General features: G+C 45.9%; 1 protein-coding gene across 1 annotated transcript in view; it reads left to right on the plus strand.

Annotated features, from left to right (window-relative positions):
* The window catches only part of LOC137631175 (zinc finger protein 721-like), a 99,326-nt gene that overhangs the window by 14,393 nt on the left and 59,951 nt on the right, over positions 1-24,982 (plus strand). Inside the window, exon 3 of the mRNA XM_068366187.1 lies at positions 13,618-14,827. Within this exon, the coding sequence (XP_068222288.1) occupies positions 13,671-14,827 (1,157 nt within the window). The 5' untranslated portion in view covers positions 13,618-13,670. The remainder of the gene's footprint in view (positions 1-13,617; positions 14,828-24,982) is intronic.

The raw sequence follows: 24,982 nt of genomic DNA on the forward strand, positions 1-24,982 counted from the left end.
GATTGGTCACATCGAGACCTATATGCATTCCCCCCGTTCAAGATTGTCAACAAGGTACTGCAGAAGTTCGCCTCTCACGAAGGGACAAGGTTGACTTTAGTTGCTCCCCTCTGGCCCGCGAGAGAATGGTTCACCGAGGTACTTCAATGGCTAGTGGACGTTCCCAGAACTCTTCCTCTAAGGGTGGACCTTCTACGTTAGCCACACATTAGAAGAAGGTACACCAAGGCCTCCACGCTCTTCGTCTGACTGCCTTCAGACTATCGAAAGACTCTCTAGAGCTAGAGGCTTTTCGAAGGAGGCAGCCAGGGCGATTGCTAGAGCAAGGAGGACTTCCACTCTTAGAGTCTACCAGTCGAAGTGGGAAGTCTTCCGAAACTGGTGCAAGTCAGTATCAGTATCCTCGACCAGTACCTCTGTAACCCAAATAGCTGACTTCCTATTATACCTGAGGAAAGAAAGATCTCTTTCAGCTCCCACTATCAAAGGTTACAGAAGCATGTTGGCATCAGTCTTCCGTCACAGAGGCTTAGATCTTTCCAACAACAAAGATCTACAGGACCTCCTTAAGTCTTTTGAGACCACGAAGGAGCGTCGTTTGGCTACACCTGGTTGGAATTTAGACGTGGTTCTAAGATTCCTTATGTCAGAAAGGTTCGAGCCACTACAATCAGCCTCCTTTAAAGATCTCACTTTAAAGACTCTTTTCCTGGTTTGCTTAGCCACAGCTAAAAGAGTTAGTGAGATTCACGCCTTCAGCAGGAACATCGGATTTTCATCTGAAACGGCTACATGTTCTTTACAGCTTGGTTTTCTAGCCAAAAACGAGCTACCTTCTCGTCCTTGGCCGAAATCGTTCGATATTCCAAGCCTTTCAAATATGGTTGGAAATGAACTAGAAAGAGTCTTATGCCCTGTTAGAGCTCTTAAGTTCTATTTAAGACGAACTAAACCTTTACGAGGACAGTCAGAAGCTTTATGGTGTTCTATTAAGAAACCTTCTTTGCCTATGTCAAAGAATGCCTTATCCTATTATATCAGACTGTTGATACGAGAAGCTCATTCCCATCTGAGTGAGGAAGACCAAGCTTTGCTGAAGGTAAGGACACATGAAGTTAGAGCTGTCGCAACTTCAGTGGCCTTTAAACAAAATAGATCTCTGCAGAGTATAATGGACGCAACCTATTGGAGAAGCAAGTCAGTGTTCGCGTCTTTTTATCTTAAAGATGTCCAGTCTCTTTACGAGAACTGCTACACCCTGGGACCATTCGTAGCAGCGAGTGCAGTAGTGGGTGAGGGCTCAACCACTACATTCCCCTAATTCCATAACCTTTTTAATCTTTCTCTTGAAATGTTTTTTATTGTTGTTTTTGGGTTGTCCGGAAGGCTAAGAAGCCTTTCGCATCCTGGTTGATTTGGCGGGTGGTCAAATTCTTTTCTTGAGAAGCGCCTAGATTAGAGGTTTTGATGAGGTCCTGTAGTATGGGTTGCAACCCTTGATACTTCAGCTCCTAGGGGTCGCTCAGCATCCTAAGAGGATCGCGAGGCTCCGTAAGGAAGACGTACTTAAAAAGGCAGAGTACAGTAATTGTTCAAGTCGACTTCCTTACCAGGTACTTATTTATTTTATGTTTGTTATTTTGAATAACTGCTAAAATGAAATAAAAAATCCTTAGCTCATAATAATGTAAACATTTATTGCTGGTCTCTACCCACCCCCCTGGGTGTGAATCAGCTTATATAATCACCGGCTAAGTTTAATATTGAAAAATGTTATTTTTATAATAAAATAAATTTTTGAATATACTTACCCGGTGATTATATATTAAAGGACCCTCCCTTCCTCCCCAATAGAGACCCAGTGGACCGAGGAGAAAATTGAGTTCTGTGTTTACATTGAGTACTGAGTACCTGCACGACAGATGGCGCTGTTGAAGTACACCCCCTACCTGCATAGCGATCGCTGGCGGATTTTGAACGTAGAGTTTTCTGTCGAGCAGCAGAGCTGCAGCTTATATAATCACCGGGTAAGTATATTCAAAAATTTATTTTATTATAGAAATAACATGATTATACTTACTTTCCAGAATGCTGATGTACCTTTCCATATTTTTATTGAAAATGAAAGGATTAAAGTTCGGCCTTTCAAACAAAAGCCCCTGCAATGTTTTAATTGTTTTAAATTTGGACACCCATCCAAAGTTTGCAAAAATGGAAAAATGTGTGGTATTTGCTCCAAAACTTATCATGGAGAATGTACACTTGAGGCCAGGTGTTCAAATTGCAATTTGAACCATAAATCAACTGATAGGAGGTGCGAACTGTATAAGTTGGAGGAAGCTGCCCTAAACAAATCAAGTTTAGAACACATAAGTGTGGGACATGCAAAAAGAAGTTGAATAAGTCAACCAGCTATGCAAAGGCCTTAAAATCAAAGGTAAATTTACCACAGGAGACAGCAACCTCACCTAGCACTGCCAGTAATCCTAAAAGAAAAAATACAACCTCTGATAATAAAGTACTGCATGACAAGGTAATCATATTGCCTTCTGAGGCTCTGCCACAGCGTATTAAAAATGGGTCATTGCCCATTTCTGTACAGCCTTCGTCCCCCATTACCAACATTAGTAATAACCTCTCCCAGGCCATGTCCTTGCCTGATTTGATGGAGATGCCACCTGACACCAAGTTACCAGGTGCACCTGTATTGGGGAAGGTGCAAAAACCTGGTAGCTCAAAACCTACTAATCGGAAAAGAGAGAGACCTCCATCTCTCTCGCCCCCTTCCATAAGAAATATCAAAATTACGACGTCAAATAAATATGATGATTTGTCTGTTGATATTTCTGATCTGGAAGTCAATTTAAATAAATCGGAAATTCAAGTGGAGGTGCACCAACCTCCTCAACAATCAGATCAAAAAGACAAAAAGAAAATCATAAATGCTAAACCCAATCTATCAAGACCCTCTTTAATAAAACCACCTAAAAATAGTGTTAGATCAAAAACTGCTAATGGGAAGACTCCATCCAAGGGGTCTACCAAATTATAAACCATAGTTTTTTCCTCCATTTTGCAATGGAATTGTCAGGGTTTAAGGGCCAAATCTGAAGAACTTGAGCTCCTTATTCATGAGCATTCCCCCATAATTATTTGTCTACAGGAGAGCAAACTTGATCATAATACAGTACCCCTTGTCCTCGTGAATATATTAGTTATAGGACACCATATGATCACCAAGTGGGGAGCCATGGCGGAAGTCTCATATACGTTCGTCGAGATGTTCCCCAAGTTTCTCTGTCTATTCGTACACCTCTGCAGGCAGTGGTTGTACAGATTGACATAGGGCGAAAATATACAATTTGTTCTCTGTACTTGCCTCCAAATGAAAAAATTTTGTATGATAACTTAGTGGAGGTGATTCAACAACTCCCTCAACCTTTTCTTTTACTTGGAGATTTGAATGGTAGACATCCTTTGTGGGGTGATGTTTTAGCAAACACGAGGGGAAATATCATATCATCAATTGTGGAAAATGAAGATGTGGGACTCCTTAATACAGGAGAGCCCACACACTTTCATGTCCAGACAGGTACCTTGTCATGTATTGACCTATCAATCGTAAGCTCTAATTGCCTTCTCGACTTCGATTGGAGAACATTAGATGATTGGCATACTAGTGATCATGCACCAATCATTATAAACACCAACAATGGTCCACCTTTACAGGGATCGCCACGATGGAATCTTGACAAGGCGGACTGGGATAAATTTCGTGAGCTAAGCGAAATTGAGGGGGATGCAGGACAAGTTGAAAATATTGATGATGCCATAGACTTACTGAATGGAACTCTCCATACAGCAGGAGTCAATTCAATTCCCAAAACAACAGGGTTATTCAAACGACGACCAGTCCCGTGGTGGTCTTCAGAACTAACTGCCCTCCACAGAGCCACAAGAAGATCTCTAGCACGATTGCGTAGACGCAGAACTGATGAGAATTTAATTATGTACAAGAAATGTAGAGCACAGCTCCGTCGTGCCATGAAAGAAGCAAGGCGCCAGTCGTGGATGTCTTTTGTTTCCTCCATTAACAGTAGAACACCACCATCTTCTGTGTGGAGGAAAGTAAAAAAGATAGCTGGCAAATTCACCCCCAACCCACCACCGGTGTTGAAGGTGAATGGCCAGTATGTAACTGAAGCAAATGATGTTAGCAATGCCCTGGCTAATCATTTTTCAAATGTATCCAGCAAGTGTGAAGGAGCCCCTGGTCACCAGTATAGGAGCACTGAAGAAAAGAAAATTTTAAATTTTGCAACAAGAAGGGAAGAGTCGTATAATTCTCCTTTCACTGAAAGAGAATTTGATTCCGCACTTGCTCATTGCAATGATACAGCCCCTGGACCCGATGGAATTCCATATGCAATGATTAAAAATGTACATTTTAATAAAAAGCTATTTATTTTAAGTATTATTAATCGAATATGGCATGATCATAGTTACCCAAGTGTTTGGGAACTAGCCATTATTTTAGCCTTTTTAAAACCCGGTAAAGACAAGTTTTTAGCAGCAAACTATCGTCCTATTGCATTGACATCTTGTTTATGTAAAATAATGGAGAAGATGGTCAATGCAAGGCTGATGTGGTACCTTGAAAAGAAAGGTATTTTATCACCGATTCAATGTGGATTCCGAAAAATGCACTCAACGACTGATGTGTTGATATGACTAGAGTCTTCTATTTGTGAAGCCTTTGCTTCCAAACAGCACCATGTTACAGTATTTTTTGACCTTGAAAAGGCATATGATACCACATGGAGATATGGTATACTTAAAACCATTCATGAATTGGGATTGAGAGGAGAGCTGCCACTATTTATTCAGGCATTTCTTTCACGTAGTTTTTCAAGTGAGAGTTGGGGAAGCTCTATCAGAGAGTAAGTGCCAGGAAGAAGGAGTTCCTCAGGGTAGTGTGCTGAGTGTAACCCTTTTTGCACTAGCAATTAATGGGATATCCTCAGCCATTCCCCAGGATGTTCTCTCAACATTATTTGTGGATGATCTCTCAATATCATTTGCTGGCACTAGAATGGCAATGGTTGAGAGAAAAATCCAACTCTCTATTGATAAAATTATCCAGTGGGCTGACATGAATGGATTTAAGTTCTCGACAAGTAAAACTACCATTGTCCATTTTTGTCGTATCCGGGGAGTACATCCAGACCCGGATATATACATTAAAGGTCAACGGATACCATGTGCAAGAGAAGCTAAATTTTTAGGTTTGATATTTGATTGTAGGCTTACATGGGTTTCTCACTTAAAAGTGTTAAAAGCTAAATGTGTTGAAGCTCTGAATATCTTAAAAGTATTGTCCCATACATCATGGGGGGCAGACCGCAATACTATTCTAAAATTAAACAAGGTCTTGATTTTTTCCAAAATTAGTTATGGTTGCGAGGTATATTCTTCAGCCACCCCAAGCCGGCTAAAAACATTAGACTCGATACATCATGCAGGTATTAGATTGTCTACTGGAGCTTTTAAAACCTCGCCTATCCCAAGTCTCCTTGTTGATGCTGGAGAGTTACCTCTAGACCTTTACCGAATGTCTTCCATTCTTCGGTATTGGTTTAGATTGCAAAGACTCCCTAACTCTCTAGCCTTTCAGACTGAAAGCCTTGTAAGACACGCATCATACTTTGAGTTGCACCCAAAGTCTCCTCAACCTTATGGCTTTCGGGTGAAACGATTATTAAATAGTCAGGATATAATTAGAAATAAGGTACTTCCATTCAAGGTATCATCAACGCCTCCGTGGAAGTTACCAGAGATATCTTTTTGTAAATATTTTATTGGAGGTAAGAAGAATATGTCAGACCTAGAAGCCAGGTCTCTTTTTAATGAACATGTTAAAGAACATAGAGGATCAACTTTTATCTATACTGATGGCTCCAAATCTGATGCTGGCGTTGGATTTGGAGTACATAGTAATGGTTTTAATTGTAGAGGTGCACTTCCTCTGACCGCTTCCATATTTACTGCCGAACTGTATGGCATATTAACCGCTATTGAGAAAATAGCGTTGGAGAAGGAGGGTAATTTTACAATTTTTAGTGATGCAAAGAGTGTCCTTCAAGCTATGGAAGTTTTTAATTCTAATAACCCTTTAGTTTTAAAGATTTTAGAATGGCTTTTCATTATTGGACGGAGAGGTATAACAGTTCAATTTTGTTGGGTTCCAGCACATGTAGGTGTGTCCGGGAATGAGAAGGCAGATTCACTGGCTAAGGAGGCTGCATCCGAGTTGCTGCCAAGAAGGTATCCCATTCCCTGTAATGATTTCTTACCTGACATCAAGAAATTGGTTTGCAATAAATGGCAACAGCAATGGGATAGTCAAGATGGCAATAAAATGCGAGAGATAACAAATGACATATCTCCTTGGAGGTATAATATGATGCCCCGAAAATGGGAGATGTCTCTTTGTCGTCTCCGTATTGGTCACACTCGGTTGACACACGAGTTTCTGCTGAAGGGCCAACACCAACCGTATTGTGACGACTGTTTAGTACCTCTAACAGTAAGGCATTTGTTGACCGAATGCCCCAATTATAACAACTTTAGGAACAGATATTTGTTTGAGGCTCGAGGTGAGGGTGGCAGGTTCATCCTTGCCAAGATTCTTGGAAATGATGTGTCCTACCATGCAAGTGGCATTTTTAGATTTATTTCAGAAGCAGGTCTTCTGGAAAATATTTAACTTTTATGACATTCAACTTTTATGATTTTAATTGAATACTCTTTTATTTTTTATTTTATTTTATTTTTTATTTTTGTATACATAAATTAAATGTTACCGGCGTCAAATGACATCAGATGTCAGGATGCCTGAAAACTTTAAATCAATCAATCAAGGTGCTGTGCTTCGGTCTCTCCACAGCTCCTCAAGTGTTCACCAGAGTGTTCACCCTGATATCATCTTGGGCTCACAGGATCGGTATCCGTCTCCTCCGTTACCTGGACGGCTGGTTGATCCTAGCAGACTCGGAGGCAACCCTTCTTTGCCACTGAGACAAGCTTTTCGAACTTTGCCAGGATCTGGGGATCATGGTAAATCTCGAGAAGTCCTCTCTGCAGCCCTCTCAGAAACTGGTACACCTAGGCATGGTCATAGACACCAATCTCCACAAAGCCTTCCCATCAGACGACAGGATAGCAAGGCTGAGGAAGGTCGCAAGGCCTTTCCTCAAATGAGAAGAACTTCCAGCCCAAGCGTGATTACGTCTCCTCGGCCACCTCTCTTCCCTAGCCCGTCTGGTTCCCAATGGTCGCCTCAGAATGAGATCTCTCCAGTGGAGACTCAAGTCTCGGTGGAATCAAGGACACGATTCCCCGGACACTCTGATCCCTATGGGTCCTACGGAACAGACGAAAGGGAGTGGATCTTCTCGTCCTTCCCCCGGATTTGATGTTGTTTTCGGACGCATCAAAGAAAGGGTTGGGGGCCCACGTTCTGAACCACAGGACCTCAGGCCTGTAATCAGAATCAGAAAAGTACCTCCACATTAACCTGCTAGAAATGAAGGCCGTATTCCTGGCACTTCAGAAGTTCCATCAGGTCCTGGCTGGCCACACTGTGGTGGTGATGAGCGACAACACCACAGTGGTGGCTTATATCAACAAGCAGGGAGGTACCTTTTCAGAACAGCTATCCCATCTTGCAGTAGAGATACTGAGATGGTCCGAAGTCCACTCGGTCACACTATCGGCTCGCTTCATTCCAGGCAAGAGGAATGTGCTCGCCGACAGTCTGAGCAGAGCGACGAAGATAGTGAGTACCGAATGGTCTTTGGATCTTCAAGTAGCCAACAAAGTCCTGACTTTGTGGGGTTCCCCGACTGTGGATCTGTTCGCTACAGCGCTGAACTTCAAGCTCCCACTGTACTGCTCCCCAGTCCTGGACCCCAAGGCTCTCTGGCAAGAAGCCTTCCAACAACGGTGGGACAACATTGATGTTTACACCTTTCCCCCGTTCTGTCTGATGAGGAGGGTGCTCAACAAGACCAGAATATCGGTCAATCTATCGATGACCTTGATAGCTCCGCTATGGCATCACGCAGAGTGGTTTCCGGACCTTCTGCAACTCCTTACGGAGCTCCCGAGAGAATTCCCCCCACGTCACGAGCTACTCAAACAACCACACGCCAACATCTTCCACAAAGCCGTAGCTTCGCTTCGACTTCACGCTTGGAGACTATCCAGCACCTCCTCGCTGAGAGATGATTTTCGCAGCAAGTTGCGAATAGGATGAGAGAGTTAGCGGTGGGGTAGTAAACCCTCGTTAAAATTTTATTGGCTCGTCATTTCAGCTACGCCGAAGTAATAACCCATATTAAATAGCTAAGGTTTGTATAGTTAGGAAAAATACAAATTATCTACGAATTTGTCATATTTTTGATAGTGGTACTGTATTATATTAGTTATAGCTTGGAGTAAATGCACTTGCCTGTGTTGGTTGACTTATGGTTATTAAGACACTCAAATAGCAGCAGTATCATGCTGTCTTGTGTTGTGATGTCAAGGATTCTACAAGTAATATGGAAGACTCTGTACAATTCAATTAATTTCTTTACAAATATGTGCACTGGGTGAAAATAAGACTAATGCTATAACAGAGTTCCTTGGGTAAGGATAGTATTTGTAGAATCCTATAGTAATAATACAGTACATGGTTTGACCATATCAAACTTACACTTACTGTCTTCTCCTTTCTGCTGTTTTCTGTATCTGCCAGGAAAACAGTTGCTGCCGTAGGTCTTTTCTCATTCTTGTTTCTTCCGTAGATCATTTTATTGCTCTGATATAACTACAATAGTCCTAAATTTAGGGGGAGGTTTTATCCTATACGATTTGAAGTGGCATTTGAATATCTTGAGACAGGAGAGAAACTAACATTGAGTAATTATCAAGTCCCAGTAAAGCTGGATGAGAATTCCATGGCTTTTCTTGGATGCAGTGACAGTAAAAACAAGTTTGTTCTGTAACTGACATACAAACCACGCTATTTAATATGGATAATTACTTTCAGCGTAGCTGAAATGACGAGCCATTAGAATTTTAATGAGGGTTTACTACCCCTCCGCTAGTTAGCGGGGGGTAGGGAGGGTAGCTTGCTACCCCCCCTCACACACACCTGTGCTTGAGCTTACTTTGCTCTCGGCTCGGGTGGTAGTCGGACGTGTTCGCTGTCACCCTCGCCTTCTTTGACAGCCGTTGTTAATGCTTTTTGCTTTTCCTTTGACAGGAGTGCGTGAAGTTGGCCTCTGCTATGTGAAAGTGTCCTGGATTACCCGACTGCAACTTGTGGCACATATATGTCGGCGGTTGATACGGACCCTCACACCCTATGTCCTTATTGTAGGGGCCAGCGGTGTGATAGAAATAAAGTTTGTGGTGAGTGTAGGGAGTGGTCTACCTCCCAGTGGGAGATGTTTTCTCGGTGCCGAAGAAGAAGTCCAGACGGGATATTTCTCCTTCGAAGGTTTCTTTGAAGGGAGAAAATCCCAAGGGCTCTTCTTCCGTGGCCCAAACCTCCTCCGAAGCTCCCACTCGATCGGTTTCTTCTGAGAAACTGTCGAGTGATAGCATAGGCCATAGTTCTGTTGCCCGATCTCAGGGTTTGGGAGAGGGAGTTGCCTCCCATAGCGAGGCAGCTCCTCCTCCTCCCCCAGGGGAGGATTTAAATATGCCTGTGACTAATGATGATTTGTTTCAGCTTTGGGCTTCCTTGGGGCTTGAGGGTTCACCCTCCATGGAAGCCTTGTTTGACATGATCAGGTTGGGGGCAGCTGTCAAACAATCGCCGACTTTAGCAGAGGTTGATCCTCTGTCTATCGTCGACGTTGTCGTGGCAGAGGCTTCCGATGAGTTATATCAAACCTCTGCTCGTGATGATCCTGATGTAGCTGAAGGCTTAGTTCCCCTCTCTGAACATCCCTCGAGGGAGGAACTAAGTACAATGGTCTCTCCTGCCGGTGATTCTCCCCCTCGGGGGAGTTCACTCACAGAGACTCCTCTTCGGAGGACTGCTGATGGTCAGCCTGCTGACCCCACGGCCCCCAGAGGGCGTATAAGGCGTAAAGCCCGCCTTCCTCTTCGCCGTAGAGGCCTTCCTTCACCTCACAAGGGTGTTGAGGGCCGCCTCTTTGGTTCATTGTCACCGCAGTCCGCTGCAGAGGAACCTCGCCGTCGTTCTCCGACTCTCCCAGCTACAACCCTGGACCTCTCTGCAGATCGTTTGCGATCTCCTTCGGTGGAAGGTCGTCCTTACAAAGGGCACGCCGACCTTCCACCCGTCAGACCTGCTGACCTGCCGTCGCCGTTCTTGGCTGCTGACACGCTGTGGGCGCCAACGCCACCCCTTTATAAAATGGGCAACGGTCCCTTCGGGGCATCAAGGTCGTATGCACAAGTTAGTGTATACGTCCCTTACGCGCCAGGTCTCCCCTGCGCGCAAGCGCTCATCGACAGAAGTTGTACCTGTTAAAGCGCGCCAGTGCTCACCTGCGCGCCATGTGCGCCTTCGTTCTCCTGCGCGGCAGCGCTCGCCTACGCGCCAGCACTCGCCTGAGCGCCAACGATCTCCTGTGCGCGCACGATCTTCTGATCTGGGAGCAGTGGGGAAGTTAACTTCTTCCCCTACTCGCCAGCGCTCACCAACGCGCCATCCTTTGCCAGCGAGCCCTCGCGCGCAGTCTCCGACGCACGCCCACACCCATCACCACAGGCAGATGTGCGCTCTCATGCGCGCCTGTGCGCAAGGGATGTGTCTCCTGGGCGCGCGCCCAACGTTATCGCCCGCACGGGCTCTTCGGCCGGACCCTGCGCGCCCGCGCAAACAGTTGCCTTCGCGAGCGCTTATTCATCCTTCAGCGCGCCCTCTGCCTTCTCCAGTGCGCGCGCGAGCAGTCTCCCACGCGCGAGCACAAGCACGCGCAATCCCATGCACGAGGTTGCAGGACAACGCGTGACCAGATCATCATCATCATCATCATCATCATCATCATCATCATCATCATCCCCCCCGCAAGCGCAGAACAGCGCGCTCGCCGGTGGGAGGGAGGATTCCGGATAGGTCCAGGGACTTTACTTCTTTCATCTTTTCAGGCGAACCCCCCTTGGTAACTCCTCCTAGGGATAGGTCGATCCCCTTCCCTCCAGAGGGAGTTTCTGACAGCACAGCTGTCAGTCAGCAGCCTTGGTTTGGGTCCCTGGTCAGAGCGGTCATGCAGGCTTTTAAGCCTGTTCTCTCTGAGCTGGGCCACAAATCATTGGCAGCTTCTACTCCCCTGAAGAGGAAGAGAGGAGTGTCTAACGTGGTAACTTCTCCGAGGGCGAAGCTGACTCCTCGTAAGTTCTTGAGGAAGGCCTCCTCACCCCCCCAGACTTTCACTCCCTCCCCTTCGAATGAAGATTTCCCGTCCTCAGGGGAGTCACGCGAGGTGAGGTGTTCCCCCATCGCACCAATGAGGGAAACCCCACCTTGCGCTGGAAAGTCTTCTCGGGTTGGGGTGGAGAAGAGCCTCCCACCATCGTTGTTGGAGTCCTGGATCCCTCCCAGGAGGGAGTCGAAGGACTACAAGACTTTGCCGAAGTCATCTTCAAGGATTAGACCGGAGCCAGCCAAGCACTCAGAGAACGTCCACGAGTCCCCCCAAGAAGAGCCTTTGGGGACAGGAGACTTCGCTGCTAGCCCTTCAGGAGGGGAGCTGCAGGAGTCAGAGCATGCGTTCTGGCAGGTTCTGACCCTTATGAGGAATCTCAATGGGTTTGCGGATCCAGAGATTCCCCCTCGTGAGGGCAAAGACACGGTCTTGGACCGAGTCTTTGGGACTCAAAAACCCTCAAAGGCCAGTGTGGCTTTGCCTTTGTCTCGAGGGGTTAAGAGTGCCAGAGACAAGGTCGAAGCCCAGGTCTCCGAGCTTGCCTCCTCCAGCCGATCCAGTGCCGGCAACAAACTCCTCCCACCTCCTTAAGTCCATCAGAGGAGGTACTTTGACATCGTTGAGGAGACTTGTTTAGCTCTTCCCCTACACCACTCTTTGGAAGAGCTTACCAGGGGAGTCCCTCTAGAGAGACTCTCCAACCGACAGGTCTCGTTCTCGGCAATGGAGATCCTTAGCCAGAAGAAGGTAGCGAAGTGTGCCATGCAGGCAACTTCGTGTCTGGACATTTGGCTTGGGTCCCTAGGCATCCTGTTACGTTCAGAGGACTTGTCCAAAGAAAGTACCAGGAAGGCCATGGAGACCTTTTTACTCTCGGGCACTCGTACGATCGAGTTTCTAGGCCACCAAGTCTCGAACTTGTGGGCTAATACCATCTTGAAACGTCGAGATGCGGTGTCTGAGAGATTCCATCAAAAGGTCCCCAGTACTGAGATCAGCAGGCTCAGACAGCTGGTTTAAAACCTCGGGCTCCTTAATGGACAAGTAGCAGAAGGTTGAGGGCATTGTTACCCGGTTTTAGTCTGCATGAATGAAAAGGTATGTCTGGCCCTTATTCTTTTCTTCGTCTTCCCCTCTCTTGGGGAAAGCAGCATCCTGGGTTCTCTGCACAGCTGACCTCGAACCGCTGCAGGTAAACCATGTTTCCTTGTGTTCCTAGTATTAAGCTAATACTGTCACGTCCCCATACCTTGACGAGGTAGTATTGGGAGAGTCCTAGCCTAAAGTTTCCATCTAAAGGACTACAGGTCAACTTCCTAGGACGAGTCACACTTCATACGTTGACACACAGCTTACGTAGGCCGCAGCTCTTGCGTAGCAAGGTTCTAGCGAGGTGCAGGGACTCCTTATTGTTGAGTGCTGACACACTCAGATACTGAGTCCCTGGGCAAAGCCAAAAGCCAGTACTGGCTGGGACTTTCCACCCTTCCTAAGTGGCAACTTAAGAACAATGCTTGTCCAAAGGTATGATGTTAATTCCAAGTCTTGCCTTCTCCATCATAAGGCTGGACACTACACAGTATTCTGGAAGTTTAATTCCACCTGTGAGATGATTGTCGAATGATTATCTTAATCAGGCAATTGAATCGGTGGAATTTTAGAAGTTGAAACTTCCAGCAAATGTTTTTATGTTGAACAGGCTGACATAAGTATCTATAGTTTACAGTATATATGGCAGATCAATTTTAATGTTTTTACTGATCTTAAGATATTTGATATATTTATCCATTACTTCTTTTATAGTTTTATTTCTATATTTATTTTCCTCTCAGGGTTATTAGTCTTTAAATTGTTTCATCATGCATTAATATTGCCACCTATTGAAAGGCAAATAAAAATCACAGAAAGCCAATCAGGAATTTAGTTATGCCCTAATACCCTTAATCAGTCACCTAGGGCATGCTTAGGTAGCTGTCAGGTTTTTATATACAGTAATTTTGATCATTAGTTTAAGCTATTAGAGTAGTGTTAGATATTTTTAGTCAAGAAAAATCCTTGGGTATTGCAATATAAGATGCTTGTAGCATTATTGGTGAATTAATGTACATGTATCATGAGATCTCTGTTGTATTGTGACTTTTCCATATGTTTTTTTCTTAATTTTCAGTCCAAAATTGTCCAGAAAACAAGCGCAGTTCTTGTGGACAATTCGTTCTTACAATGCATGAAGAGGGAGAATTCTCCTCTGATTATGTTGGGAAGACTTGTACTGAAGACAGAAGCTCCCCAGTGGACCATGGTGCAAGTGATGTTCCCAGTGTGAGTTTAGTTCAACACAATGACTTTGATAAAACATTTGATCAACCTTCATTGGATCATTCACTTTTTGGTGATTCTTCTGTTGCAAGTTGTTCGCAAAAAGACATTCTTATGAAGGTGAAACAGAACACTGACAAGCCTCCTGCTGTGCAAATAAAACAAAACACTAAAGAGGCTCCTATCAAATGCAAAATTTGTGCTAAGTGTTTCACTCAAAAAGGTTATCTTAAGATACATATGAGGCAGCACACAGGTGAGCGACCTTTTTCTTGTAAATTATGTGGCAAAGACTTTGCTGATGCAGGCAATTTTCGACACCATAGGAGAAAACACACAGGAATTCGTCCATTTTCATGTGAAATATGTAATAAGGAATTTAGTGAGAAAGGAAACCTTAAGCAGCATATGAGAACACACACTGGTGAAAGACCTTATGTATGTGACATTTGTGAGAAAACTTTTACTCATAATGGAAAACTTAAAGCCCATAAGTTCCAGCACACAGGTGAATTTCCATATTGTTGTGAAATCTGTGGGAAGGGCTTTTATGAAAATGGTAAACTAAAGAGACATTTGCGGCAGCATACAGGGGAACGGCCCTTTTCTTGTGAAGAGTGTGGCAAAGGTTTTAATAACAAAGATACTCTCAAGGTTCACATGAGGCAGCACACAGGGGAACGTCCATTTGTTTGTAAAGTGTGTAATAAAGATTTTCCAGAAAAGGGAACCTTAATGATTCATATGAGACAGCATACTGGTGAAAGACCATTCTCATGTGATGTATGTGGCAAAAAATTTCCTCAAAAAGGAAACCTTACTAAGCATTTGAGGCTACATACTGGTGAAAAGCCATATGTATGTGAAATATGTAACAAAAACTTTGCGGAGAAAGGATCCCTCAGAAAACATATGCGATGCCATCGGAAAGAACAGACAGTAGAATCATTAACTCGTTTAACAGAAGTCATTAAAATAGAAAATGTAGACTGTTGTAGTGATATGAAAGACGAAAAAATTGATAGTTTTATCTTAGATACCATTGAAATTAATTCTTCTCTGTGAGTGATATTGACAGTTGAAGTTTTTCTGTAGTAAGTCTTTTTTGGTAGATTTATCATCAAGATATTGTCATTTTGTTGGAATTCTTCTGTAAGTGCTCCCTCTTAAGAATGAACCTTATTATTTTACACAAGCCTCCAACCAGTGGTATTTTTATGAGAGACCATGCCAACTGAAATAGTTAAAATATTAGGTACTTTTGTGAGGTGCTGCTGCTGTAAGTCCTCTCTCCCTGTTTTTGTCAGAGTCTTCCTTCTGCTTATCTTGATAATTCATATTCTATCTGCTGTTAGATCATCCTACACTTGCATCAGATGGGGTTTTCAAATGTTTATTATTATTATTATTATTATTATTATTATTATTATTATTATTATTATTATTATTATTATTACTACTACTACTACTACTACTACTAATAATAGCCAAGCTACGCCCTTGGAGAAGTTACCACGTTAGACACTCCTCTCTTCCTCTTCAGGGGAGTAGAAGCTGCCAATGATTTGTGGCCCAGCTCAGAGAGAACAGGCTTAAAAGCCTGCATAACCGCTCTGACCGGGGACCCAAACCAAGGCTGCTGACTCTGTCAAAAACTCCCTCTGGAGGGAAGGGGATCGACCGATCCCTAGGAGGAGTTACCAAGGGGGGGTTCGCCTGAAAAAATGAAGGAGAAGAAAAGTCCCTGGACCTATCCGGAATCCTCCCTCCCACCGGCAAGCGCGCTGTTCTGCGCTTGGGGGGGGGGGATGATGACCTGGCCACGCGTTGTCCTGCAGCCTCGTGCGTGGGATCGCGTTGGGGAGCATGCTGGTACTCACGTGATGGGAATTGCCCTGGGTCGCGTGCGGGAGACTCTTGGCGCGCGAGGGCGATGGCGAGGGGGCGCGGGTGAGCGATGGCGCGAAGGGGCGCGGGCTGGAGAAGGCAGAGGGCGCGCTGAGGGATGAATAAGCGCTTGCGCACGGGCGCGCAAGGTCCAGCCGAAGAGCCCTTCGCGCCAACAGTCTCCCGCGCGCGACCCAGGGCAATTCCCATTGCGTGAGTGCCAGCACGCTCCCCAACGCGATCCCACGCGCAAGGCTGCAGGACAACGTGCGGCCAGGTCATCATCATCATCGCGCCCCAGCGCGCTCGCCAGTGGGAGGGAGGATTCCGGATAGGTCCAGGGACTTTTCTTCTTTCATCTTTTCAGGCGAACCCCCCTTGGTAACTCCTCCTAGGGATAGGTCGATCCCCTTCCCTCCAGAGGGAGTTTCTGACAGCACAGCTGTCAGTCAGTAGCCTTGGTTTGGGTCCCTGGTCAGAGCGGTCATGCAGGCTCTTAAGCCTGTTCTCTCTGAGCTGGGCCACAAATCATTGGCAGCTTCTACTCCCCTGAAGAGGAAGAGAGGAGTGTCTAACGTGGTAACTTCTCCGAGGGCGAAGCTGACTCCTCGTAAGTCCTTGAGGAAGGCCTCCTCACCCCCTCAGACTTTCACTCCCTCCCCTTCGGACGAAGATTTCCCGTCCTCAGGGGAGTCACGCAAGGTGAGGCGTTCCCCCATCGCACCAGTGAGGGAAACCCAACCTCGCGCTGGAAAGTCTTCTCGGGTAGGGGTGGAGAAGAGCCTCCCACCATCGTTGTTGGAGTCCTGGATCCCTCCCAGGAGGGAGTCGAAGGACTCCAAGACTTTGCCGAAGTCATCTTCAAGGATTAGACCGGAGCCAGCCAAGCACTCAGAGAATGTCCACGAGTCCCCCCAAGAAGAGCCTTTGGGGACAGGAGACTTCGCTGCTAGCCCTTCAGGAGGGGAGCTGCAGGAGCCAGGGCATGTGTTCTGGCAGGTTCTGATCCTTATGAGGAATCTCAATGGGTTTGCGGATCCAGAGATTCCCCCTCGTGAGGGCAAAGACATGGTCTTGGACCGAGTCTTTGGGACTCAAAAACCCTCAAAGGCCAGTGCGGCTTTACCCTGATCTCGAGGGGTTAAGAGTGCCAGAGACAAGGTCGAAGCTCGGGTCTCCGAGCTTGCCTCCTCCAGCCAATCCAGCGCCGGCAACAAACTCCTCCCACCTCCTCAAGTCCATCAGAGGAGGTACTTTGACATCATTGAGGAGACTTGTTTAGCTCTTCCCCTACACCACTCTTTGGAAGAGCTTACCAGGGGAGTCCCTCTAGAGAGACTCTCCATCGGCAGAAGGTGGTAGCGAAGTGTGCCATGCAGGCAACTTCGTGTCTGGACATCTGGCCAAGGTCCCTAGGCATCCTGTTACGTTCAGAGGACTTGTCCAAAGAAAGTACCAGAAAGGCCATGGAGACCTTTTTACTCTCGGGCACTCGTACGATCGCGTTTCTAGGCCACCAAGTCTCGAACTTGTGGGCTAATACCATCTTGAAACGTCGAGGTGCGGTGTCTGAGAGATTCCATCAAAAGGTCCCCAGTACCGAGATCAGCAGGCTCAGACATTCTTCCATTATGGGGAAGAACTTGTTCAAGCCTAAGGACGTGTAGCAGGCTGCTGAGAGGTGGAGGAAGTCCATCCAGGACTCTCTCCTACATAGGGCTCTAACATCGAAGCCCTATAAAGCTCCAGCACCCCAGCAACCACGTCCTACCAAGACCACGAAACCGGCAGCTACAGCAAAGACAATGGTGGCTAAGCCCTTTCCTGTCAAGGACAAGAAAGGCAAAAAGTCTTCCAGGGGAGGAAAGAATCCTAGAGGGAGCGGCCGAGGCCACAAACGCTAGGATTGGCAGTCCCCCTGCATGTCCACCAGTGGGGGGATGCCTACAAAGTTGCGCGAACAGGTGGCAGCAACTCGGGGCCGATTCCTGGACGATTCCCGTAATCAGTCAAAGATATCGCGTCCCGTTCACAACATCTCTACCTCCCCTGACAGCAAATCCAGGGTCGTTGAGCTCCCTTGCCATGGGATCGGCAAGGGGGCAAGCCCTTCGGGCAGAAGTCCAGACCATGTTGAAGAAGGGCGCTCTCCAAGAGGTCGTCGACGGGTCCCCAGGCTTCTTCAGTCGACTCTTTCTTGTAAAGAAGGCGTCTGGAGGCTGGAGACCAGTCATCGACCTCTCAGCTCTGAACAAGTTTGTCAAGCAAACTCTGTTCAGCATGGAGACCGCAGACACGGTCAGACTTGCAGTGAGACCGCAAGACTTCATGTGTACACTGGATCTGAAGGACGTGTACTTCCAGATCCCAGTCCATCCATCTTCAAGGAAGTACTTAAGATTCAGTCTAGACAACAAGGTGTACCAGTTCAAGGTGCTGTGTTTCGGTCTCTCCACAGCACCACAGGTTTTCACCAGAGTGTTCACCCTAATATCGTCGTGGGCACACAGGATCGGCATCCGTCTCCTCCGTTATCTGGACGACTGGCTGATCCTAGCAGACTCGGAGTCAACCCTTCTTCGACACCGAGACAAACTTCTGGGACTTTGCCAAGATCTGGGGATCATGGTAAATCTCGAGAAGTCCTCTCTGTTTCCCACTCAAAGACTGGTATATCTAGGCATGATCGTAGACACCAATCTCCACAAAGCCTTCCCATCAGACGACAGGATAGCAAGGCTGAGGAGGGTTGCAAATCCTTTCCTCAGATGAGAAGAACTTCCAGCCCAATCGTGGTTACGTCTCCTCGGTTACCTCTCATCCTTGGCCTGTCTAGTTCCCAATGGTCGCCTCAGGATGAGATCCCTCCAATGGTGACTCAAGTCCCGGTGGAATCAGGGTTGCGATTCCCCGGACGTTATGATCCCTATGGGTCCTGCGGAACAGACGGACCTTTAGTGGTGGGTGACAGATGAGAACCTGCGAAGGGGAGTGGATCTTCTCGTCCTCTCCCCGGATTTGATGCTGTTTTCGGACGCCTCAAAGAAAGGGTGGGGGCCCACGTTCTGCAACACAGGACCTCAGGCCTGTGGTCAGAATCAGAAAAGGGCCTCCATATAAATCTGCTAGAAATGAAGGCCTTATTCCTGGCCCATCAACAGGTCCAAAAATACCTGGCGGGTCACTCTGTGGTGGTGATGAGCGACAACAACACAGTAGTGGCTTACATCAACAAGCAAGGAGGTACCTTTTCAAAACAGCTATCCCATCTTGCAGTAGAGATACTGAGATGGACCAAAGCCCACTCGATTCCACTATCGGCTTGCTTCATTCTAGGCAAGAGGAATGTGCTCGCCGACAGTCTGAGCAGAGCGTCTCAGATAGTGAGTACCGAGTGGTCTTTGGATCATCTAGTAGCCAACAAAGTCCTGACTTTGTGGGATTCCCCGACTGTGGATCTGTTCGCTACAGCGCTGAACTTCAAGCTTCCACTGTACTGCTCCCCAGTCCTGGATCCCAAGACGCTCTGGCAAGATGCCTTCCAACAACGGTGGGACAACATCGACGTATACACCTTTCCCCCCGTTCTGTCTGATGAGGAGGGTGCTCAACAAGACCAGAATATCGGTCAATCTTTCGATGACCCTTATAGCTCCGCTATGGCATCACGCGGAATGGTTCCCGGACCTTCTGCAACCCCTAACGGAACTTCCGAGAGAACTCCCTCCACGACACGAGCTACTCAAACAACCACACGCCAACATCTTCCACAAAGCCGTAGCTTCGCTACGACTTCACGCCTGGAGACTATCTAGCATCTCCTCGAAGAGAGAGGATTTCCGCTCTAAGTTGTGAGCAGGATGTCTGGACACCTGTGAATGTCATCCACATATGTCTACCAGGCAAAATGGGGAGTCTTCTGTGGTTTGTGTCGTGGAAGGGGTATCTCTCCACTCGATGCCACTATTCCAGCAGTAGCGGAGTTCTTTGTGTATTTGCGGGAAGAAATGCGCCTTTCAGTTTCGGTGGTGAAAGGCTATCGCTCAGCCTTAAGTCTAGCCTTCAGGCTCAAAGGAGTGGACATTTCTTCCTCGCTGGAACTTTCCCTACTCATACGAAGTTATGAACTTACCTGGCCTCAGTCGGAAGTGAGACCTCCTCCATGGAACGTGGTTCGAGTTCTCAGGTCTCTTAAGAGACCTTCCTAAGAACCATTACGCCAGGCTTCAGATCGCCACCTAACTTGGAAGACGGTGTTCCTACTAGCTTTGGCCTCGGCCAAGCGAGTCAGTGAACTTCATGGTCTCTCTTATGACATCGCCCATTCAAGGGGATGGGGGGAAGTAACGTTCAGATTCGTCCCTGAGTGTATTGCTAAGACTCAGAATCCGGGAGTGCCGGACCCTTGGTTCGACTCCTTCCAGATTTTGAGTCTTTGTTCTGTAACAGATTTCCCAGACCAGTAAGGAGTCTGAGGCTATATCTCAAAAGAACGGCTGCAGTTCATCCCCAGGTGCAGGCATTGTTTGTGAGCACTGGGAGGACTAAGAGGAGGGTTACCAAGAATACCATTTCAGCATGGATTCTTAGGGTGATCCATCTGTCTCTGAATCCTGACCCTCCTCCGTCATATCGCCCTAAAGCGCATGATGTCAGGGGCGTAGCTACGTCCCTGGCCTTCAAGAAAAACTTTTCAGTGACACAGTTTCTACAAGCTGGGTTGTGGAAGCGTCAGACGACCTTCACAGCCCACTACCTGCAAGACGTGACCCACAGGAGGCTCGATACGTTTTCTATCGGCCCTGTGGTGGCTGCACAACAGCTGGTTTAAAATCTCAGGCTCCTTAATGGACAAGTAGCAGAAGGTTGAGGGCATTGTTACCCGGTCTTAGTCTACATGAATGAAAAGGTATGTCCGGCCCTCATTTTTTTCTTCATCCTCCCCTCTCTTGGGGAAAGCAGCATCTTGGGTTCTCTGTACAGCTGACCCCAAACCACTGCAGGTAAACCATGTTTCCTTGTGTTCCTAGTATTAAGCTAATACTGTCACGTCCCCATACCTTGACGAGGTGGTATTGGGAGAGTCCTAGCCTAAAGTTTCCATGTAAAGGACTACAGGTCAACTTCCTAGGACGAGTCACACTTCATACCTTCACACACAGCTTACGTAGGCCGCAGCCCTTGCATAGCAAGGTTCTAGCGAGGTGCCAGGACTCCTTATTGTTGAGTGCTGACACACCCAGATACTGAGTCCCTGGGCAAAGCCAAAAGCCAGTACTGGCTGGGACTTTCCACCCTTCCTAAGGGGTCAGTCACCCATGTTAAATAGCGTGGTTTGTATGTCAGTTACGGAACAAATGACAAATTCGTAGGTAATTTGTATTTTTCCTAACTATACAAACCTTAGCTATTTAATCAAACTTGCCCGCCTGCCCTATCCCCCGTGAAGTCCTACCTCTAAGCAAAGTGAGCTCAAGCACAGGTGTGTGTGTGTGTTGGGGGGGGGGGCTGGGTAGTTGGTAGCAAGCTACCCTCCCTACCTCCTCGCTAACTAGCGGTGGGGTAGTAAACCCTCGTTAAAATTCTAATGGCTCGTCATTTCAGCTACGCCAAAAGTAATTACCCATATTAAATAGCTAAGGTTTTTATAGTTAGGAAAAATACAAATTACCTACGAATTAGTCATGTTTTTGGGTAGGGGTTGGGTTGAGAGGGATGGACTAGCATGCGAGTCGAGGTAAATGTTAAAAAAAAATTGGGCTTTGGTGATTTATGTTGTATATCTCATTTAAATAGTTGTTCTTCCTTATCTTTTCATGTAAATGTGCAAGGTTGAGGGTCCTCCTACAGCCTGTTGTATGGAATACTGTACAGTACTGTAGTTGTATTTTGAAAATATCACTGCAAATAATGATGTTGCGGTTATTATATAATCCATCATAGTATTTAACGCTGACTAATGGTGCAAACATATACTGTATTGTATAGACTTAATCTTCCAGTGTAAAATTGGTTGAGTACATTTCATGTGAAATATGTGGAATATCCTGAATTGTAAAGAAATTAAATTTCTTCCATTATGGAAAAATTGCCATACCTATTAAGGAGTGGTTGACTTACCTAGTGTAACTGAAATATTACTGTGTTTTTTTTACTTTTAAATAGCCAAGACAGTCTCTTATTGGTAATGACAAGTGGTGCTGCATGCAAGAATGTAATTAATCCATTGACTAAGATTAAATGGCAAGTATTAAAGAGGTTTAACTTTTCTTGAGGTCTTTAATGTATGAGCTACTTGTTGTTGTGGTGTTATTTAGCACCACCCAATGGTTGTTTCCAAATTACATTGGTTAGAGGGTATCCTCTTCTCATGTTTGTAATCTGCGTGAGTTACCCTGACAGTGGTAAGATACTTACTTCTTATATGTTATAAAGTATATTGTTTCAAATAAAAAGGAAAGCTGTTTGTGAAACTTTATATAAGAGTGTGATTTAAGTGATGCTGCTTTTCAGCAACCATCCATAGTATTTTGATTGTACTGTATTCCTCAGTTGAGTAATTTTGTTGGTTCAGGTATACAAAACTATGCCATGTAATGTATGTGTAGTAAGTTGATATACAAACAGTACTGTATTTTATGTGAAACTAGTAGTTTTAGCCTGATGAGACCACTAGCATGAATACAATGATGAAAGTTTAAAAAAAAAAAAATGTCTATCATTGGATAACAGCCAAATAGTATTTGGATAGGTATTTTGGTAAGGAAAAGGACTTTGTTCATATATAAATGCAAACCATAATCTTTTAATAGGAATATGATTTTAGCTTGGCTGGGAACAGTCTTTAATCTTTTAACGAGGTAGTAGTAATTATTGGCATGTGGAGAGTAAGCCCTGCCCAGTCAACAATCAGCTATTCACTCGCTTTTGATTTTGGCCTCAATCTGTACTGACATACCTCTTTCTGCCTATGCTATCAGTTAAACTTCGTTTTGCTTTTTCTTTGCAGTTTTGGATTTTGAAGGATAATCCACGTATAGACATGTGGGTATCCTTGTAAACCTGACGAAAAATGTGGCAGGTTTGAATAAACCTTCTGATTCGCAGGAGGCATGACTTCACAGTCATCCTCTTGCGATGAGTCCAGGTCGTGGCCTCCTCTGCAGTGGGTGAAGTTTGGCAAGGAGGAGAAGACTAAGATTGTTTTCTTTGGCTTTTGAACACAGCAGTGCCCAAGCTGATGACAAAGAATCTTTGTAGCTCCTTTTCTCTAAAGCCTCTCCTCTTCTCCACTAGTGCCTCCTTCAGATTCTTGTACGAGTGGGACCTTTGGAGAGGTTCGTAAGGATAGAAGGGACCTTGGCTTGCACTCAGGGCATGCTTCAGGGGAGGCAGAAGTATTGCCTTCCTTCAGTGAATGCATTACTGCTCTGCCTTTCCTTTGAAGTTTACATTTTGTTGTGCCTACCGATTCGGACGTTAGCTGGACCTTGACCTGTTAAAGTTGTGGCCATCCTTGGGCATCGTTGGTGTTTTGTCTGTGTAGAAAGTCTTGGCTGATGCCAGGGCCTTAAGACCTTCCAGTGCTCCGCCTTCCCCATCTCTTCCTTCACCTCTGGTGGCACTGGGGAGTTGAGGCCCATCAGTTTATTCTTTCCTTCTGTTTAGTATGATTGTGTGACCTCTCCTGCCCCAGGATTATCATTTCAGTTCTCCAAATCCTCAACTCTGAAGTCTCATTACAGGGAGAAGGGCAATACAAACTCTTTGTACCCCTAACTCCCCTGCATCTTCTTGCCCTTTGCTGCTGACCCTTTTGATGCCACTCCTTTTGCCCCAAAACAGTAGTAATCACCAAAATGCCCCAAAGAATAAGCCATGAAGTCCAGGGAAACCTTGACTGATCTTTCTTTATGTACTTGATACTCGTGAGAAAGACTGACGTGTACCAAGAACCAACCCAGTCATGGAAGGTGGATCAGTTTGTGGTACAGATGATCATGAGCCTACTACCTTTTCTCTGCCTTGCATGGGACCAAGCATACACGCTGCCTGTTAGGATGAAGGGCGCTGCCCTCTTCCTCTTTATTTCCCTGGACATCTGAGGTACACCTCTGTATCTCTCCTCAAGGAGACTTCATCCCCGAAAAGGGAGAACCACACTCGTGCAAGTAGGAGAACCCATTATTGGTATCCTCATTTTTATATTGTATGAGATGTTCCCTCACATATGTGTTAGTACGATTCGTGGTCTCCTTATGATCGTTTTCCCTGTGATCAATCCTGTCGTAATTGGTTACTGTGATATTGTTCAGCACATGGTTGATCAGCACCAGATCAAACACATGTCAAATATTCCATCACAGCCATCCCAATATATACACTGAGATCTTCCTTTGGTCTGGGACCATGCTATGACCTAAGGTCTGATCATGTGCTCACTCATTAGGGAACAGGAACAGGTGACCTCTCAGGACCACTTTATGTGCCTTTAAGAGCACTGACATGCCCCATCGTGTATGTGCGATTGGTGGCAAGGCTCCTCTCCACCGAATGACAGGTACCTCAGCCTACCTAACACTCCTTACCATACTCTCCAGCTTCGGAGGCTAAAATACGGAGTAATTTGTCAACCTATAAGGGCAGGAGACCTAGAGGTACTTCTGTCTCCGAAGGTGAGTCCAAAAGCCCATTGGTTAACCTTTCAACCTCTTCAAGTTATAGCCTCTGTTCTGTGCTTGGTCCAGCTCTTGTAAACTTTTGGGGTGTGGAGCTGTCTACTGAAGTGTACGTTGAGACCTCCCCCCCTTCATGAGGGGTAACAATTCCTTGGGACATTATCACCTGATTCTAGTCCAGTGCCTGCATAATTGGAAAACCCCTAAAGTGAGTCCATGTTTGCTAAGGTCCTTGCACTCGTTTATGAGTACAGCGACCTCAGTGAGGCTTAACTAGTGCCTGTAAGGCACTAAGTCACCCCTCAAGGATCCAAGCCCACCTTTGGTCAAAACTTACTCGAGGAGCTTTGGATATAGTTAATTCCCTTTGCTTCAACCGATTGAATAAGATCCAACCTTCCATACACTTGACAATGAAGATTCTATGTGCCATAAGATGCCAATCCATCTACCCATCACTCCCGCAGTGGCCTTGCTGACAGCACGGATTCCTGTGGACAAACATCAGTATAAGGGCATCTCATTTTTAGCACTTGAATCTGCTTTTATGAAAAACCCATTCTATGACCAGCTTTCAAGCAACCACCTGGATTGACCACTGGACTGGGCCAGTTGCTACTTTGCTACAACCTAGAATCTCATACAAATCCT

Source organism: Palaemon carinicauda, chromosome 1, assembly GCF_036898095.1.
Source record: "Palaemon carinicauda isolate YSFRI2023 chromosome 1, ASM3689809v2, whole genome shotgun sequence".
NCBI lineage: Eukaryota > Metazoa > Arthropoda > Malacostraca > Decapoda > Palaemonidae > Palaemon > Palaemon carinicauda.